Source organism: Aedes aegypti, chromosome 1, assembly GCF_002204515.2.
Source record: "Aedes aegypti strain LVP_AGWG chromosome 1, AaegL5.0 Primary Assembly, whole genome shotgun sequence".
Classification (NCBI taxonomy): domain Eukaryota; kingdom Metazoa; phylum Arthropoda; class Insecta; order Diptera; family Culicidae; genus Aedes; species Aedes aegypti.
Window position 1 is genome coordinate 268235164 of NC_035107.1, and position 19363 is coordinate 268254526.

The 19363-nt window shown below is 42.6% G+C and overlaps 1 protein-coding gene across 2 annotated transcripts in view; it reads right to left on the reverse strand.

Moving 5' to 3' along the window:
* The window catches only part of LOC5573318 (cyclin-dependent kinase 20), a 30318-nt gene extending 11507 nt beyond the window's left edge, over positions 1-18811 (reverse strand). For both annotated transcript variants that reach the window (XR_002498674.1, XM_021837754.1), the window contains exons 1-2: positions 18403-18811; positions 5489-6148 (exon numbers count right to left, since the gene is read on the reverse strand). Coding sequence is in view for 1 of the 2 variants with exons in the window: in XM_021837754.1 (XP_021693446.1) it covers positions 5489-6148; positions 18403-18606 (864 nt within the window). In the remaining variant the exon portion in view is untranslated. The remainder of the gene's footprint in view (positions 1-5488; positions 6149-18402) is intronic.
* Between the last annotated feature and the right edge of the window lie 552 nt (positions 18812-19363).

Sequence of the window (19363 nt, forward strand, 5' to 3'; positions counted from 1 at the left end):
TACGCAGAAATGCTAAAGAAGATTGCACCTACTGTTGTTCCACCAGCCCGCAACCATAACCTCTTTACTTCCCTGCCTGATGATGATCAAGGCTCTGACTCTGAGGCAGGTGAAGAATTTAGTGTTATACAAACAGGAACAAAGCGAAAACGAGCTATAGCACGAAGGCACCGTCAGCAAGCTTTCCATGTCCCTGTTGCTCAACAGAATTCTCCACCCTCCCTGAAAAAGTCAAGAGGTGATGGAAATACATCTAAAAAAATACCTCCAGGCTTTAAATTGAAACCTGGAGATTTTCCATCACTTCCGGGAACATCTAAAACCCCAGATGTCCCAGTTTTTCGCCCGGAAAGACACCCATCAAACATTTTCACAAGTCGACAAGAACGTGTCGAAACTTCCGACAAAATAACGCTTTCTGGGATTGTGGAAATCATCTTCGATACAATGGAAGTCTCACCCGCAATAAGAAACCTAATAAACATGGCACTTTCTTTAGTAAAACCTTTTCTTAAGCGACTGACTTCAAAATGGCCGATTCTTGAATCTTTCATATCTTTCGATGGATAATTCAACCAACGAGGTCGGAGATATGATCGAAATCCTTCAGTGGAATTGTAGAAGCATTATTAAAAATATTGAAGCTTTTAAATTTTTAGTTCATAGCACACGCTGTGACGCATTTGCTCTTTGTGAAACATGGCTTACTTCTGATAAAAATGTCCCTTTCCACGATTTCAATATTATTCGCCACGATCGAGGGGACGGTTATGGAGGGGTGTTATTGGGGATCAATAAGCGCCACTCCTTTTATAGAATTGATTTTCCCCCGATGACAGGCACTGAAGTAGTTGCATGCCAGGTTACTATACGAGGGAAAAACTTTAGCATTGCAAGCGTCTACCTGCCGCCGAGTGCCAGGATATCTCGCAGAGACCTAGCAGACATCTGCTGCGCTATGCCAGCCCCACGGTTGATCGTAGGTGATTTCAATTCACACGGTACAGCCTGGGGGTCAATGTACGACGACAACCGTTCAACCTTGTTATATGACCTATGCGACGACTTCAACTTGACTATTTTGAACACTGGGGAAGCAACACGAATTAAACCTCCTCCAAGTATTTTAGACCTCTCAATATGTTCGAATTCGCTATCATTGGATTGCACGTGGAAAGTGATTCAGGATCCCCATGGTAGTGATCATCTGCCTATCAAAATTTCAATCACCAATAATTCGTGTCAGGTCCGCCAGATCGACGTCGCATATGACCTCACGAAACACATTGACTGGGGAAAATATGCCGAGGCGATTTCCGATGGCGAGCAGTCGGTCAATGCTCTTCATCCGTTGGAAGAATATCAGTTCCTATCCGAGTTAATCATCAACAGTGCTCTTCAAGCGCAGCGTCGACCAATACCGGGATCGAAAGTTCGACGTCGGCCACCCACCCCGTGGTGGGATGAGAAGTGCACCGCAGTGTACCGGGAAAAATCCGCCGCGTTTAAAGAATACCGGAAACGTGGTTCTAGGGAAAACTACGAGCGCTATACCTCTCTTGAACGCAAGTTTGGTAGTCTCGTCAAAGCGAAGAAACGAGGATATTGGCGAAATTTCGTCAACGGGCTTTCGCGAGAAACTTCGATGACTACATTGTGGACCGTCGGGAGAAAAATGCGCAACTCGTCAGCGGTAAATGAAGATAAAGAACACTCTTCTCGGTGGATCTTCCAATTTGCCAAGAAAGTATGTCCTGACTCCGTACCCGTGTATGGAACGGTTCGCGATGGTTTAACAGAGAGAAGCGAAATCGATAGTCCCTTTTCGATGCTCGAACTTTCACTTGCTCTCCTCTCATGTAACAACTCTGCTCCAGGAATGGATAGAATTAAGTTCAACTTGCTTAAAAACCTCCCAGACGTCGCGAAGAGGCGCTTGTGGAACTTATACAATCAGTTCCTGGAAGACAACATAGTTCCGGATGATTGGAGACAAGTGAGAGTGATTGCCATCCAAAAGCCCGGAAAATCCGCGTCAGACTACAACTCGTACCGCCCTATTGCGATGTTGTCGTGCTTGCGCAAGCTGTTAGAGAAGATGATTCTCCATCGGCTTGATAAATGGGTTGAATCTAATGGCTTTCTTTCAGCTACTCAATTTGGTTTCCGCAGAGGCAAGGGAACGAGCGACTGTCTTGCGCTGCTTTCAACAGAAATTCACCTGGCCTATGCTCGAAAGGAACAAATGGGATCAGTATTTTTGGACATTAAGGGAGCTTTTGATTCAGTATGTATTGATGTCCTTTCAGACAAACTCCATGATTGTGGACTTTCACCATTATTGAACAACTATTTGTATAATTTGTTGTCTGAGAAACGAATGAGATTTTCTCACGGAACCTCAACAACTTCACGAATTAGCTACATGGGTCTCCCCCAGGGCTCATGTTTAAGCCCCCTTCTTTACAATTTCTATATCAGAGATATTGATGATTGTCTCATGGAAAATTGCTCGCTTAGACAGCTTGCGGATGATGCCGTTGTTTCTGTAATAGGATCAGGGGCGGAAGATCTGCAAGGACCATTGCAAGATACTCTAGACAAATTGTCTACTTGGGCCTTAAAGCTGGGTATCGAATTCTCTCCGGAGAAAACCAAGTTAGTTGTCTTTTCTAAGAAGCATAACCCAGCAAAGGTAGTGCTTCAAATGGTGGGTAAGGAACTAACTCAGGATCTTTCATATATGTACTTAGGGGTCTGGTTCGACTCTAAATGCACCTGGGGAAAGCACATTAAGTATCTGTATCAGAAATGCCAACAACGAATCAACTTCATGCGTACTCTCACCGGAACATGGTGGGGAGCCCATCCGGAAGATCTGATAAAGCTGTACCGCACTACAATCCTATCCGTCCTCGAATACGGTAGCTTTTGTTTCCAATCCGCCGCGAAAACACATATTCTGAAGCTTGAGCGTATCCAGTATCGCTGTCTTCGGATTGCGTTAGGCTGCATGAACTCGACTCATACAATGAGTTTGGAGGTATTAGCAGGAGTTCTTCCTTTATCAGATCGTTTCGCGGAATTGTCACTCAGGCTCCTCATCCGATGTGAAGTATTGAATCCATTGGTAATTGAAAATTTTGAAAAGCTAATCGAAAGAAATCCTCAAACAAAATTCATGACACTGTACTACTGGTACATGAGTCTGGAGATTAATCCTTCTTTGAATGCTCCCAATCGTAGTTGCTTCCAAAAACTCTTCAACTCCACTGTAGGTTTTGATCTGACCATGAGGCGAGAAACCCATGGAATTCCAGATCTACTCCGATCGGAGTTCATACCACTAATTTTTGCAAACAAGTTCGGCCAGGTCAGCAGCGACAGAACGTTTTATACTGACGGGTCAAAAACAAATGATTCCACTGGATTTGGTGTATACAACGAATTTCATAGCGCCGCCCACAAACTTCAGAACCCTTGTTCAGTATACGTCGCAGAATTAGCGGCTATACACTATGCATTAGAGCGAATTGCCTCTCTTCCCTCTGATCGATATTTCATTTTTACGGATAGTCTCAGCTCCATCGAGGCTATACGTTCAATGAGGCCGGTAAAGCACTCACCGTATTTTCTCAGTGAAATACGATCTAAATTGAGTGCTTTGTCGAATCATACCATCACCTTGGTTTGGGTCCCCTCGCATTGCTCGATTCCGGGCAATGAGAAAGCGGACGCACTCGCCAAGGTGGGCGCTATGGAAGGCAATATTTATGATCGACAAATCGCCTTTGAAGAATTTTTCACAATTGCTCGTCAGCAGACCTTGCTCAGTTGGCAACAAAAATGGGATAAAGGGGATTTGGGCAGGTGGTTACATTCCATTCTCCCGCAGGTGTCAAAGAAGTCGTGGTTTAAAGGGATGAACATGAGTCGCGACTTTATCAAAATAATGTGTCGGCTGATGTCCAACCACTACTCGTTAGGCTCGCATCTCTATCGAATAGGGCTCGCAGATAACAATCGATGTGGTTGTGGAGCTGGTTACCAAGACATCAACCATGTTGTCTGGTACTGTCCCGAATACGGAATTGCCAGATCAAATCTATGTATATCTCTCAGGGCCCGAGGAAAACCAGACAAGGAAGACATTAGAGATGTGTTGGGTAGACTGGACTTTGACTACATGTTACTTGTTTACAAGTTTCTGAAGCAAATCGACGTTTTTGTTTGATAATATGCTTTTTGTTCCGCTTGTCCACCTCGTTTACCCCTTCCCGTTTTTTGGATGTCCACCTTGTTTCCCTCGAAACCCGTTTGTTTGTACCGTTACAGGTTGTCGTCATGTCCACTCTGCGTTGATCAGCACCAATAACGCCACTACAATATGCTGCTGTTGAAGATCAACAAGTAAACCCAAAATTCCCATCCCTTCCAAAAATGATTGTTCTCCTTAACCTCGACCAAACCGCGAGTTTTACGGTTCCCCAAAACTAACCTAGATAATAAGAAGCAAATATGATTTTGTAAAATAAATCAATAGAATCCGGCTCCGTAATGCCTAAGAGCGCTTGAGCCTGCTAAATAAATGATAAGATAAAAAAAAAGGGTAATCATTTGATGCATGTCAGTTTTATATACGCATATAATGCTATTATAATGCCAGAAAAGGCGAAATAGCGTGCCATTATAGTGCCAAGATATAACCGTGCTTCTCTGCACCACTAATGCTGATATAAGACCACGTGAGAAACGTTAGTTGTTTTCGCCACGTTTTTAGGGCGAATATTTTGTGCTTTCGCGTACTCAGCCAGAGAGCTTTCGCGTATGCGGCCAAGCAGCTGGTACACGAGGTAAATAAATGAATGAATGAAAACCGAAACCTCTAATAGTATGCAAAAAATGTAATAAAATGATACAGATAGTACTTCTCTGTATCAGACATATTCGTTTTGGTAGTTTTCATCCTTTTGAGGACTTGCAATTGCCACATTTTGATCCTTGTTTTATGATGATGAAATTCCTCATTTTGCGTCTCGAACCTGCGACATCCGTATTGTTGAGTTGTTGTCTTGCTCCTTCGCTCCTACGGCCATGGTTACTTGGGTAGTATTTGAGCAAGACGAAGATAAATATTGAAGATGAGAATCGATTTCTTATCAATATTGATTTTCAAAGATGCCCTTCTGTTCAACCCATTGAATGAGAAATGCTGATTCAATCGAATTAATTTGCTCCCCCATAAGGTGAAGATGAATCGAAGCCAAACTTCAAATTTTCAAGAGCACGAATCTGGAGAACCGAACGCCCGTTTAAACTGAAAACTTAATCGATTGGTCACCACCAGCGAGTGACCAATCGATTAAGTTTTCAGCTTAAACGGGCGTTCGGTTCTCCAGATTCGTGCTCTTGAAAATTTGAAGTTTGGCTTCGATTCATCTTCACCATAAAACATTATGATTATGATGTTTACTGAATGCCCTCTCACCTTTTCGGCTGTCAGTCGTCGATTCGGGTTGTACATCACCAGCCCATCCACCAGGCCAATCTCGTTTTTCGTGGTGAAGCTGGGGAAAATGTCCTCCCACCGTTCACCCTTTGCATTGGGGAACCGTATTTTGTTATAGTCGGGCAGGCTTCGCACCTCCGGCCATTCCTTCAAGATGGGCGTCCCCAGAGTGCGCACCACCAGCGCTAACTGTTCGATATCGGTCGCCCCGGAAAAGAGTGGCACACCTCGAAGCATTTCGGCAAACACACAGCCCGCAGCCCACATATCGATCGAAGGTCCGTACGTTTGACATCCCCAGAGTATCTCCGGGGCCCGGTACCATCGGGTTGCCACTTGTGGGGAGTACACCTTCGAAGGGTCCTGATCGTTAAACAGTCGGGCCAAACCGAAGTCACAAATCTTCAGCACATCATGCCGGTCAATTAGCAAATTGGCCGGTTTTATGTCCCGGTGCATGATTAGCAGTTCGTGCAGATATTTCAGTCCGTTCAGCAGCATGGCCATGTAGCGACGAATTTCGTGCCGGGAAAGGGGATGCTCCTCGTCCTTCATTTTACTGTACAGTGTGTAGGGCATGTACTCAAACACCAGCGATATTCCGGACAGATCAGGGTACATGTCCAGTAAGGAAAGAATCTGAATATGGAGGTAAGATAAAAAAAAAGTTGCATCAATCTCACGATGATATAAATTTTTCAATTCCTTTCTTAGTATCATTCGAAACATTACATTAATTTCTTATATCTAGAATATTCTGTGTTAGAAAACACTATCATCCTAATATGGTAAAACTAAATTAAGCTTCTACTAACACTTTGTTAACAACATATTACATTTCATATGTCTGTATTCTTACATGTGATTTGATTTCACCTGCTTAAAAGAGAAAACGCTTTCAAATAAAATAAACTAATTTCACCGCATTAATCGTAAAAATAGAGCATTGCAACGATTTTCGTCTAAAATTATTTATAATTCCACTCGACATTTGTACCAATGCTTCAACATTGGATATTCTATGTAATTCATTAGTAATTTACCAGGGAGAGAGCTTCAGAATCATTTTCATTTTTTTTTTTAATCCTCTGCAGAGCAGTATTTCAGTAGCAGTAGGTAATACAACGGCTAATCCAAATTGCTACAGCATACAATGGCTGGCCTGAATTTCTTCGAAGATCAAAAGCTTGTTTTTGAAACAATTTTTTGATTTTCTGTTAATAAGTGGATAAAGACATTTTTAAATATTTGTAATGAGCTGTGTTTGATCTTCCGACCTTGACGCTCGCTCCTGCGGAGGCCGGCGATGAGGGCAGGATCGCGCGTCGGTCGAGTGAGAGTGAAAAAGTGGCGTGATCCGTTAGTTGTGTTTCATCCTTCGACCATGACGCTTGCTCCTGCCGTGGCCGGTGATGAGGACAGGATCAAACATGTCGCGCGTCGATCGAGTAAAGTGAAAAAATGCCGCGTCGATCGAGTAAAGTGAAAAAGTGCCGCTTTCGATTAGTTCTTTTTGATCTTCCGACGTTGACGCTTGCTCCTGTGGAGTGCGTCAAGAAAGCCCCAGCAGTCGTCAGTTGTTTTCCCTCACGGGTTGCGCACCTATTTTCTCTGAGTGCTTTTATATAGCTGAGCAAACGAGTGAAGCTGAAAGAGGATTGTTGCTGCTCAAGGATGACGGATCAATTGGTGAGCTCGTTTCATGCTATTGTTTCTAATCTATAAAATATGTATGATTGCACCTTTAATCGTTACAACGGTGAGACGTAAATATGATTTAAAAAAAAAAAAATGGTTCGTCACTGTGAGTGTCGACATAAACTCTGATTCACAAATTATTTCTGCCTAAATTTTCTCTAATTTTTTTTATTAAAAACACCTTCTTCTTTTTACCTTTATTTTTGTAATAAAAAAAAACTTTGAATGGGTCGACACTTCAAGTGTAGACTTCCAAAAGGTTCACTTTATTCAACAAACTTTGAAAGGTTCGTCACCTCAAGTGTCGGCATATTTTTTCTCTACATAGATATTGTTCATATCAAATGAAAATATTATATTTACATATAAGCATGTTTATATCTCACAAATAATTATTTATCATGGTCTAATCGCTTATCAAAGTGAATCCTGTGACCCAACGATCCTTCCCATTAACAAACATCCCTCCCAGTAACCTTTGTGGAGATGCAGAGGCAAACACGGTCTCCAAATAGCAAAGATTACAAACTAACAGTCCTTCCCCCAATCCCACCTGACTGTAAGGACGTGGCCGGCGCCGTTATTGACCATGCATAAATAGAGGCACTGAATTATGCACACTGAAGAAGATTATGGCCAATCCCAGCCGAACTTCTAGTTGATTCTTTGTGCATTTTCACTGACTTCGGTCAATCACGGATGTGCCGACAAGACCCCTCGTTTCGGCAACGCTAAACGTCACACCACTACAACGACCAATAACAGTACGGAGATAGAGAAGAATGACGTTACGGGAGAAATGTCAGGCAACTAGGCTTAGAGATATCTAAAGACTGCATCGTCATCTAGCAATATTTGCATATGAAATTTAATTCACCAGTGAAATTCTTCAATGTATTTCAAGTGTATTTCTGAAATCCATTACGACAAATTGAATTTAGTTGGTACTAATTACCTATTTAGACCGTAAGTGAACTTGAATAGTATGTAATTCAATAATTATAATGCTTCTATGTTCGATTAGAGCTGCCACACAGTAATTCACGTCACGTAGAGGATCAGCGACCCAAACTTGCTAAAATAACATAACGGTCACCAAATTTGTAAGCCTGCGATAGTTCTATGAATATCTCTCATCAGCAATGTATTAATAAAAATCTATATTTTAGCTTACAGCTAACATCACACTGAAACCGGAGTTTGCTCTCAAGAGTTGGTGTACCCTAACCCCACAAACTTTAAGAAATTTGTGGTAGCTAGCAAGGATGGATGATCGCGTTTTCCGGTCCGTTACTACCCCTCGGAACTGCCAATCCTGTGAACGACCTGATGCTGCAGAAAACGAGATGGTGCAGTGCAGCATCTGTCTGCTATGGGAGCATTTCGGGTGTGCTGGAGTAGGAAGCGAAGTGAAGCATTCCAGCGTAAGGTATGTCTGCCAAAAGTGCTCCGACAGACAGGGAACGTCGGGCGCGCTTCAGGTTCCAATGGAGGACAAACGCAAATCAAAAGGCTCAAAGGCAAGTTCAAAAGGCATGGCGAAAAGGGGAAAGGTTATTCCCGATCCGCCAAAGAGTGTTAGTTCCAGTGTTCGCGCCAAGCTTTTAGAGGAGGAATTAAAGCTAGTGGAAGAAGAACGACAATTGATGGAGCAAGAACTTCAGGAGCAGGAGGAAATCAAGAAGCGTCAGTTGATCGAAGAGGAGCGCAAGCTGGCGTAAAAACGACGTCTCGCAGAGGAAGAGAGCCTCTTCCGTGATCGGAAGCTACAAGAAGATCTGGAAATGAAGCGGAAGCAAATGCAGATTCGCAAAGAATCTTTGGAGAAGCGCCAGGCTATTATTCGGCATGCAGCCTCGATGAGTAGCAGGAGTGGCTCGATTGTCGACTCGGAAGAAAAGGTCAATAAGTGGCTCAACTCGCAGAAAAATGTCGGCAAAGTGAATGAAGTTCTTGAGGATGACGACAACAACGCCAAACAATTCATCAGCCCCGACCCACTGGATGTACCGAAGGGCCCAGAATTGGAATACCCCGATCTTGGCACGCTGCCATTTGTTCCAAATCCGTCGCATCGTTTGAATCAACCGGAGCCAATCGGCGGAGTGATCCAGGTCATCTAGTGTCTGCATATTCGCCTCATACACTCACGCAAGTGCAAATAGCCGCGCGTCAAGTATTGGGAAAAGATCTCCCAACTTTCGGAGGTAACCCTGAGGACTGGCCGATTTTCATCAGTAACTTCGAACAGTCCACAGCCTCCTGTATACTCCGATGCGGAAAATTTGGTTAGACTGCAACGATCGTTGAAAGGAAACGCCCTGGAGGCAGTTCGTAGCCGGCTTCTGTTACCAGCAAGTGTTCCACACGTTATACAGACTCTTCGCACTCTGTATGGAAGGCCAGAAATTCTCATTCGGTCGTTGATGAGCAAAATACAGCAGGTACCACCTCCTAAACACGAGCGACTGGAAACACTGCTTCAATTTGGACTCTCAGTGCAAAATCTGGTTGATCATCTCAAGGCGGCAGGCCAGTTGAACCACCTTTCAAACCCGGCGTTGATGCAAAAGCTTGTAGAAAAACTGCCCGGGACCATGCGATTAGATTGGGCATTCTATAAAAATATAAATCTACCAGCAACTCTCGAAACGTTCGGCGATTTCATGTCCGGATTAGTGACTGCAGCAAGCGAAGTATCATTCGAGCTCCCGACACTGAGTAATACGTCAAGAATGGATAAGCGATCCAGAGAAACTGGGATCGTTCATGCACATACCGCTGAGCAAATGTCAATGTCGACTGGTGAATCATCGTCCAATTCCAACGCGAAGGTTAGCAAGCCGTGCGCAGCATGTGGCCGAGCTGGACATCGAGTAGCGGAATGTTACCAGTTTAAAAACGCGACTGTAGATGAACGCTGGCAACTCGTTCAGCAGAAGGGACTATGTCGAACATGCCTGAATAGTCATGACAAATGGCCATGCCGCTCCTGGAATGGCTGCGGAATAGACGGATGTCGACAGAAACACAATACGCTGCTTCATTCTTCCTCTCCACTGCTAGAAAATGTAGGAATGTCGGCAAGTCATGTGTCGTCTGAAAATTTGAAGTGGCCGCTCTTCCGCATCGTTCCTGTTGTTCTCTTCAGTGACAGTTCCTCTCAAACAATATTTGCCTTCATCGATGAGGGTTCTTCGTATACTCTACTGGAAGAGTCCGTCGCAACGCAGCTGGGAGTCAGGGGCCAGCTAGAACCCTTAACCCTTCAATGGACCGGAAACGTGAAACGCAAAGAGTCAAATTCAAGGCGTATACAGGTTGACATCTCCGGTAAAGGATGTACCCCTCGGCACAAGCTGATTGATTCACGAACAGTTAATCGGCTCGTCCTACCCTCACAAACACTCAAGTATGGGGATTTGGCCAAACAATTTCCTCACCTACGTGGTCTTCCCCTAGAAGATTACGAACTTGTTCAACCCAAATTACTGATAGGGTTAGACAATCTTCGGTTGTGCGTTCCATTGAAGCTTCGCGAAGGAGGGCCAAGGGATCCTATTGGCGCAAAGTGTAGGCTGGGATGGAGCATTTACGGTTGTATACCTGGTCAATCGCCCCAACCCGCCATTGTTACCTTCCATGTCGGTACGGTTTCCGACCCTGATCGTGAACTGAATGAGCAGCTTCGTGATTACTTCACTCTGGAAAATGCAGGCGTTTTGGGGTCACGTGAGATTCTTGAGTGTGAAGATGAAAAGCGAGCCAGACTACTTTTGGAAAGTACGACACGTCGTTTGCCTGTTGGTTCTGGTTTTGAAACCGGGTTACTCTGGGCAACAAACAATCCGAGTTTTCCCGACAGCTATGCCATGGCTGTACGTCGTCTGGAAGCGTTGGAGCGAAAACTCAAAGATGAACCGGAGACAGAGCGACGGGTAAGAGAGCAGGTTGTTGAGTACGTCCGTAAAGGGTATGCCCACAAAGCTAGTCTGGTGGAATTAACATCCGTGGATGCCGGTAGGGTGTGGTACCTACCTCTAGGTGTCGTTAGAAACCCCAAAAAGCCTGGGAAGGTACGTCTCATTTGGGACGCCGCGGCGAAAGTGGGAAATGTCTCTTTTAATTCCAAGTTACTCAAGGGACCCGACTTGTTGTCACCTCTTCCAAAGGTCCTCAGCCAATTTCGTCAGTTTCCGGTCACCGTTTGTGGCGACATCATGGAGATGTTCCATCAAATAAAGATACGTGCTCCCGATAATCAGTCCCAACGCTTCTTATTCCGCGACAGCCCATCAGAATATCCTTCGGTGTACGTGATGGATGTTGCCACCTTCGGCGCAACCTGTTCTCCGGCCTCTGCACAATATATAAAAAACCTGAACGCGGAGGAGTGTTCCAAGGACTATCCACGGGCGGCAGCTGCGGTTAAAAATAAGCATTATGTGGATGATTATTTGGATAGCTTTGAGACACTCCAAGAAGCAATCGCAGTGGTCAAAGAAGTGAAACTGGTACACTCAGTTGGTGGATTTACGTTGCGGAACTTCTCTTCCAACAAATCTGAAGTACTAGATGGAATTGGAGCGAGTTCAAAACATGAACCGAAGAGCTTGGATTTAGAGCGAGGAGAGAAGTCAGAATCGGTGCTCGGGATGAAGTGGATTCCGTGCGAGGACGTTTTTGTCTACACCCTAGGTCTCCGAGAAGATCTGCAATATATACTCACCGAAGACCACGTTCCCACCAAACGAGAAATCGCTAGGGTCGTCATGAGCTTGTTCGACCCCCTCGGATTCATCGCATTCTTCCTTGTGCACGGTAAAATTTTACTGCAAGATGTGTGGGCGACAGGCACAGAGTGGGATCAAAGGATTCCGAACGATATCAATAATCGGTGGCAGCAATGGTCTCATCTCTTCGAGCAGTTGCATCAGCTTCGCGTACCTCGATGTTATTTCCGCGCTCCCTTTGCTTCAAGTCTCAATGGTCTTCAAATTCACTTGTTCGTAGATGCTAGCGAGGCGGCATACTCCTGTGTAGCCTACTTTCGCTTGGACACCGATAATGGAACTCAGGTAGCACTTGTTGGTGCAAAGACCAAAGTGGCGCCTTTGAAAACACTTTCAATCCCTCGACTAGAGCTGAAAGCGGCTGTACTAGGCGTCCGCTTCTTGGAGACTATCCAAAACCATCACGAGTTCACAATCCATAGTCGTTACTGCTGGAGCGATTCGGGGACAGTTCTTGCGTGGATTCATTCCCATGATCATCGGCGGTTCCACTAATTTGTCACAGTACGTGTCGGCGAAATCTTAAGCTCAACGGAACAAAAGGAGTGGAAATGGGTGCCAACGAAGCTCAACGTCGCCGATTTAGCTACCAAGTGGGGCATTGGTCCTCAAATAGCTATGGAAAGCCCCTGGTTTCAGGGACCACATTTCCTTCAAGGCCCAGAAAGCAGCTGGCCGCAACAGCGACAGGCTAGTTCAACAAATGAAGAGCTGCGGCCGGTTTCCTTTCACTATGTTCATTCTGATCCGATTCTGGACTTTTTTCGGTTCAACAATTGGACAAAACTGCATCGCACAATGGCGTATGCATTGCGATTTTTCGATAATATTCGTCAGAAAAAACGAGGTCAAAAACTAGAACTCGGTGCTCTTACCAGTGATGAACTTCGGCGTTCTGAAGAGATTTTGTGGAAGTCCGCTCAAGTTGAATCGTATCCCTATGAAGTTGCTATTCTCGCAAAATCTCAAGGTCCACCTGAACTCCGCCACAACGTTGTAGACAGTTCCAGTGATATCTACACAAAATGGCCCTATCTTGATGAAAGAGGAATTTTGCGCAGTCGTGGCCGAATAGGAGCCGCGCCATACATATCTGTAGGGGTGAAATATCCCGTAATTCTTCCCAAAAACCATGTTATTACACTTCTGATTGTGGATAGGTACCACCGCAACTTTCGTCACGCCAACCGTGAGACAGTCGTGAACGAGATCCGTCAACGCTTCGAAATCTCGACGTTGAGACGATTAGTAGACAAAGTCGAGAAGAATTGCGTCTGGTGTCGCATTGCAAAAGCCGCTCCCAAACCACCTTCAATGGCTCCACTTCCTGAAATGCGTCTCACAGCGTTCGTACGACCGTTTACCTTTACCGGGCTAGACAACTTTGGCCCTGTACTTGTTAAAGTAGGCCGCAGCAACGCCAAACGGTGGGTGGCACTTTTCACCTGCCTCACTACCAGGGCAATACACCTAGAAGTGGTACACACTTTAAGCACGGAATCATGTATCATGGCTGTCCAACGCTTTGTCTCTCGCCGAGGCATTCCAAGAGAATTCTGGACAGATAATGCCACGTGCTTTCAGGGAATAAGCAACGAGCTGCAGATGATATCGGAAGCAACGAAGAAGGCTATGGCTGAAAAATTCACAAGCCCGCAGACTACATGGAAATTTATCCCTCCTGCAACACCACATATGGGCGGTGCGTGGGAGAGGCTCGTTCGGTCAGTCAAGGTGGCGATCAGAGCGATAATTGATGGACCACGCAGACCCGATGATGAAACTTTAGAAACAGTCTTACTAGAAGCAGAAGCCATGATTAATGCCAGACCTCTCACCTACGTGCCGTTAGAGTCCCCAGATCAAGAGGCTTTAACACCAAATCATTTCTTGTTGGGCAATTCTTCTGGTGCAAAGTTTCTCCCTTCGGGAACAATAGACACCCGTTCAACGCTTCGGAGCAGCTGGAAGTTGGCTAGATTCATGACCGATGATTTCTCATGAAGAGTATTCAAGTGATCTATTCAAGCAACTACGCATTCTAAGCAGGCGTAGAAAATACGAGATAGAAACCAAGTAACAAACATACTGTCAGTTATTGGATTAATCTTTGCTTGAAAAGACGCTTATAATTTACTACAATGGCGCAGTCGGTAGAATACAGGTGAGAAATTTGAAGTTATCTAGCAATCGATAATGCTTTCGATTAGTAAAAGCAGTAATCATATAGAATTATTAATATAGTTGTCTCCGACGGACATGGGCGGAGATGACAATTATGATTGGATTTCTGATGGAAATTGGCAGAAATCCATACAAAAAAGGTCTCTGATGGACAAAGGCAGAGAACCTAAAGCCAGATTCTGACGGAAATGGGCAGATATCTAAAATAAAATTGGTCTTTGATGAGACAGAATCTGATTCTGAGTAAAAAATAAATAGAAATTTTGCTTTGTGCGATAAAAGAAAAAGTCCAGAATAGAATAAAATTCCGAGAGGGAATAAAAGTATTTCGAGTTTCAATTCCCGGTGTATCAATGGAACTAACAAACTTTTCCATGTTTGTTGATTATGCATGACTGTAAGATAATGGTGGCGAAAAAATATACACAGCTTGGCGAGTAAACACAAACAGACTAATGTAGCATGTGTGAAAATTGCTTATGGAATATTTTTCGGATTCTTAACTCGACTTGGCTTGGTGGCCGTGCTGTAATGGCCGTCAGGCTCTAAACCGCATCATGTCATGGAGCATGGTTTCAATCTCTGCTTCAGCTTTCGAAACTTTTAGTGAGAAATGTTCCCAAACGATGTCGATGTGTAGCTGGAACGGCTTAAATGGAGTCTGGGGTTTAAAAATAAAATATGATTAACAATCTTCTATATAAAACATGCAAGTTTGTTTGTAGTGGATGATCATCAATTGCTGATGGAGTTCTTCTGCAAGTGGGTGAAAACAGAGATTGTAAATTGTTGTTCCCTAGAAGGCTACAATGTAAAAATTCTGCTCCACAAAGCCATATAGGGACAATTTCTGTAGATCAGATTCCACATATACAAAAAAAAAACAAGTTTTGAAAATTAACAGAAGCGTAATTTGACCAATCGTGCAATGTTGCGACGCGTTATCTTGATTTTAATGTGAATTTGTTCTATGCATATGCATGGTATCGTATGCACGAAATAAAATCTGACTTGCCGCATTGTTATTTAATCACAAATAGTACAATTTTACAGTAGTCTGCGCCATATTGACAATACAATCTGTGTTAAAATAGAAATTTGTATGAAAATAATTCAAACTACAGTGCTGATATAACTGCGTTTGTGTGATTTCTGCAGCCTTAAATCATTCGACAGAAACCTGGAGACACATTTTCTCGTTGCTGTTTGCACAGCTGATGATTTGATACAACACTGTTTGATGTTCTACGTTTTTCTTGAAGGAACTATGTATCACAATTAAGAAATAAAGGAATCTTCTGTGGTTCTGTGGTGTTATTTCTGCATCTGAAAATATAACTTCATTTTGGTGGCCAAAACAACCAAAATCTTACGCGTTGTCTGAATTTACATGGATATAAAAAAGTCTGTAAATGATTTTTTTAACATCGTGTAAATTTACGTATTCCTTTCGTGTGTTTTAGAAATAGCGCAAAATAACATGAAATTTTTAAACCGTGTATATTCTTAGTGGTCAGTATTAACCAAGTAAGCAGACTAGTTCGTCAGACATGATACATGCCTTTTATTAATATTAAAATCATTGTCGATGCTACAAATTTTGCTTCAGGTTGAGTTACGGTCATATCAATTGCCGTTCAAAGTGAGAAAGGTTAATTGGAAGACAAAATCGTGAGTTGTGCAAATCTAAAAAAAAATCATACAGAAGCGATTATATCTTGAATAAACTAATTCCATATATTATTCAAAACAACAGCAACCAAATACTTGTACAAGAATAGAAAGAGAAACAAGAGCAATACAAATACTTGTAAAAGGATAGAAAGAGGGAGTAATGTAAGGGAGTAATGAAGAGTATTCAAGTGATCTATTCAAGCAACTACGCATTCTAAGCAGGCGTAGAAAATACGAGATAGAAACCAAGTAACAAACATACTGTCAGTTATTGGATTAATCTTTGCTTGAAAAGACGCTTATAATTTACTACAAGGTGGTTGAAGGAATATCTTCCTGTCATCACACGGCGATGCAAATGGTTCAAGGATGTGAAAAATATCGACGTAGGTGATTTGGTATTCGTGGTCGACGGCAAGATGAGAAATCAGTGGGTTCGTGGACGGATCGAGGAAGTCTACCCTGGACGAGATGGTAGAGTACGACAGGCGTTGGTGCGAACGTCGACAGGGGTCATCCGAAGAGCAGCGACCAAATTAGCTGTTCTTGATGTCTTGGAGAAGTGTAAACCTTGGAGCCTTGGAGATCCAGAGCGCCTAGATCCTCAGCAAGGTTTACGGGCGGGGGTGTGTGCCGACAAGACCCCTCGTTTCGGCAACGCTAAACGTCACACCACTACAACGACCAATAACAGTACGGAGATAGAGAAGAATGACGTTACGGGAGAAATGTCAGGCAACTAGGCTTAGAGATATCTAAAGACTGCATCGTCATCTAGCAATAACGGAATAGCAACCATTGATATGTGCAGTCAGTCTAAGCTAAGCTAAGCTAAGCTAACAGACATTTTAAATATTTGTAACATTTGGCATGAATGCCCTCAATGTGATTTTTGAAAGATATTTTTTTTCTTGCATGAGCCCTAGATACTTAACTTCATCTGAACCCCTCTCTTCGTGACAACATGTCAATTTGAAGGTTTGAAATGAAGAACTTTTGGTTTATAATGGAATATTATTAATTGAGTTTAGGAAGCATAAGAACAAATCTTTCATTTTTGCAAGTAAGGTACCGCGGGGCAAGTGGGTAAATGGGGTAAGTGAAAGCAATTGATATATTTTACTGAATATGTGAATTAACGTTTTAAACTCATGCGTAAACCTTTGAGGTCATTAAGAACATTACGATAGGTAAGAGATTTCTGAGATTTTTCATCCATTATTTCATAATAGAGTTTAAAATTGCTAACCTGTCAACTGTTACTCCGTAACAAGTTGGCGGCGTACAATCTTATTTTAATATTTTCAGTGGAAAAAAGTTGTGGAAAATAATTTTCTGTACCGCTTTTTAGTTGTCCTCTGTGACAGTTTCAAACTGCAATAAAAAACGTTTTAGAATTAATTCGACGTAGACCTAAAAATAAATAAATTTGAACACCATCAATTTTCTTATCAGGTGGGGCAAGTGAAAAGTTTATCATTAGAGATTGAATTTGTGTTTTCTATTTAAGTAGCCATAAGTAAACATGGTTCGAAATTATCATAGAAAAACATAACGTGCTGATAATTCAAGAAAACTATACTCAAGCGTTAAAAGCTATTAAAAAATCATGGAAATTCTTTAAAAGATGTTGCCAAACATTGCAATATCAATATGTCTACTTCGGGCAGCCAATTAAAAGGAAGACGTTGACTGAAAAGTTGCAATATTAGAGAACACACGGAAATCTCGTGGAATGTCTATGTAAAGCTAGTTCAAAACATAAAAATGGGGTATAGGTCTATCCACATAAAAAAGACCCTAAATACGTTATTGAAGGATTCCGTTTGATTTCTCCCGAAGAGTTATCCGACGTCATATTCGACTTTCTCAAAAACAAATAACGAGCATAAATGCAATTGCTGTCCTATAATGTAAGAACTAACATTGGAAATGTTGCAGTTATAATGTTGTCGAATCATTTCAACTAACATAACTGAACAGAAGAAAATTGAAGTGAAAAGAATAACATTTTCTTTGTTTACATGTTACTTATGTTATTGTTCATTGGAAAGCCTTAACAAGTGTTAAAGCTAATAGAAATCGTGAATATAACTGTTTGTTTTTGAATTTATTGTTCAGAACGGTAAACTTTTCAAGTAAGGAGACATTTTTCAAAAACTTTTTCTGTATTTTTTTGTTCAATTTTTCATAAAAATCAATTTCAGCATGCTGCTTATATATGGAGGGAGTCAAGCTAAAAAATATACACTCATTTGTTTCAATTTAAAGTCTCTAGAATTGGAAGAATCTCAACTATGCGAATTCTATTACCCACTTGCCCCACGGTACCTTATGAAGAAAAAATATCCGAACTTTTTGGTAACCTACTACTGATGAGACGCAAGCTTCGTCCTTTGGCGGAGAGGCTTGTGCCATCCGCAAACAAAGATTTTTGACATCCCAGAGGTAATTAATCCATAAGTGTGGGGTGGTGGTAGATTGGATTTCGAGTATTGTCGTATTCTTACTTATGCATAAACTACCTAATAAGATACCACTTACGTTTTCACACTGCGAATTCTGCAACACCTTAATCTCCCGTATGGTGTTCGGTGAAATCCAGCCATGTTTGGTCCGGAGAGCGAGCTTTTTGATGGCCACTATCTTATCGTCGTTGCTCAGGTCCCTTGCCTTCACCACAACGCCGTGCACTCCTTCGCCTATCCGACCGAGCAGCTGGTACCGTGGGGGCATATAGTCGTCCATTTCGTCGATACCGTTTCCGCTCCGATGGCGCTTCCGAATTATGTTTCTTCAAATTTAATTTCGCCCGAAAACACTGCCAAATGACTAGAAGAAAAGCCTAATTGGATTGATATCGCACAGGACGGATCGGTGAAAACTTAGGGCGAAACGGCCGTTTGTTTGTTTGGGATGTTTGTTCGGTCCGTTTCCATGGGGACTGAGTATCGGTTGATTCCTTTCGGTTGAATCCATATGTTTAGGTAGTGGTAAAGGCAAGAAAGAGACTTTTTCCGTTGGAAACACGTGCTTTGCGTTAATGCATTAGAAATCCTCTTCTTCAGTCATGGGTAGGATATTTATGCAATTATGTTGCCCATACTAAGAGTTGAAACGAGACGAGATGATGACTTTTATGTCTCTTGCAATCAGAGCCGTAGCGTGGACCTTGGAGAACCAGGATATGAGCGCTAATTGTTCGAAGCTTGTTTTTTTGCATTGCACTAGAAACATTTCAGAAAAACTTTAAGTTTATTGGAAGTCTAGGGCGACTTCTATAAACACAATGTTTAAAGATAATTGAATGAAATTTTCAAAAATTTCATGATCGAGCTCAAGTAATACTCAAAAAATAATATTTTATGAACTATTGGTTAGCCTACTACAAGAAGGCTTACAAAACTTTCAAATCCTATTGAAAGAAAACTGTCTGAGTGCCGGAAAAATTGTACAATTCAAGAAGATAAAGATATTTATAATAAAATCACTTCTGTCTGGAACA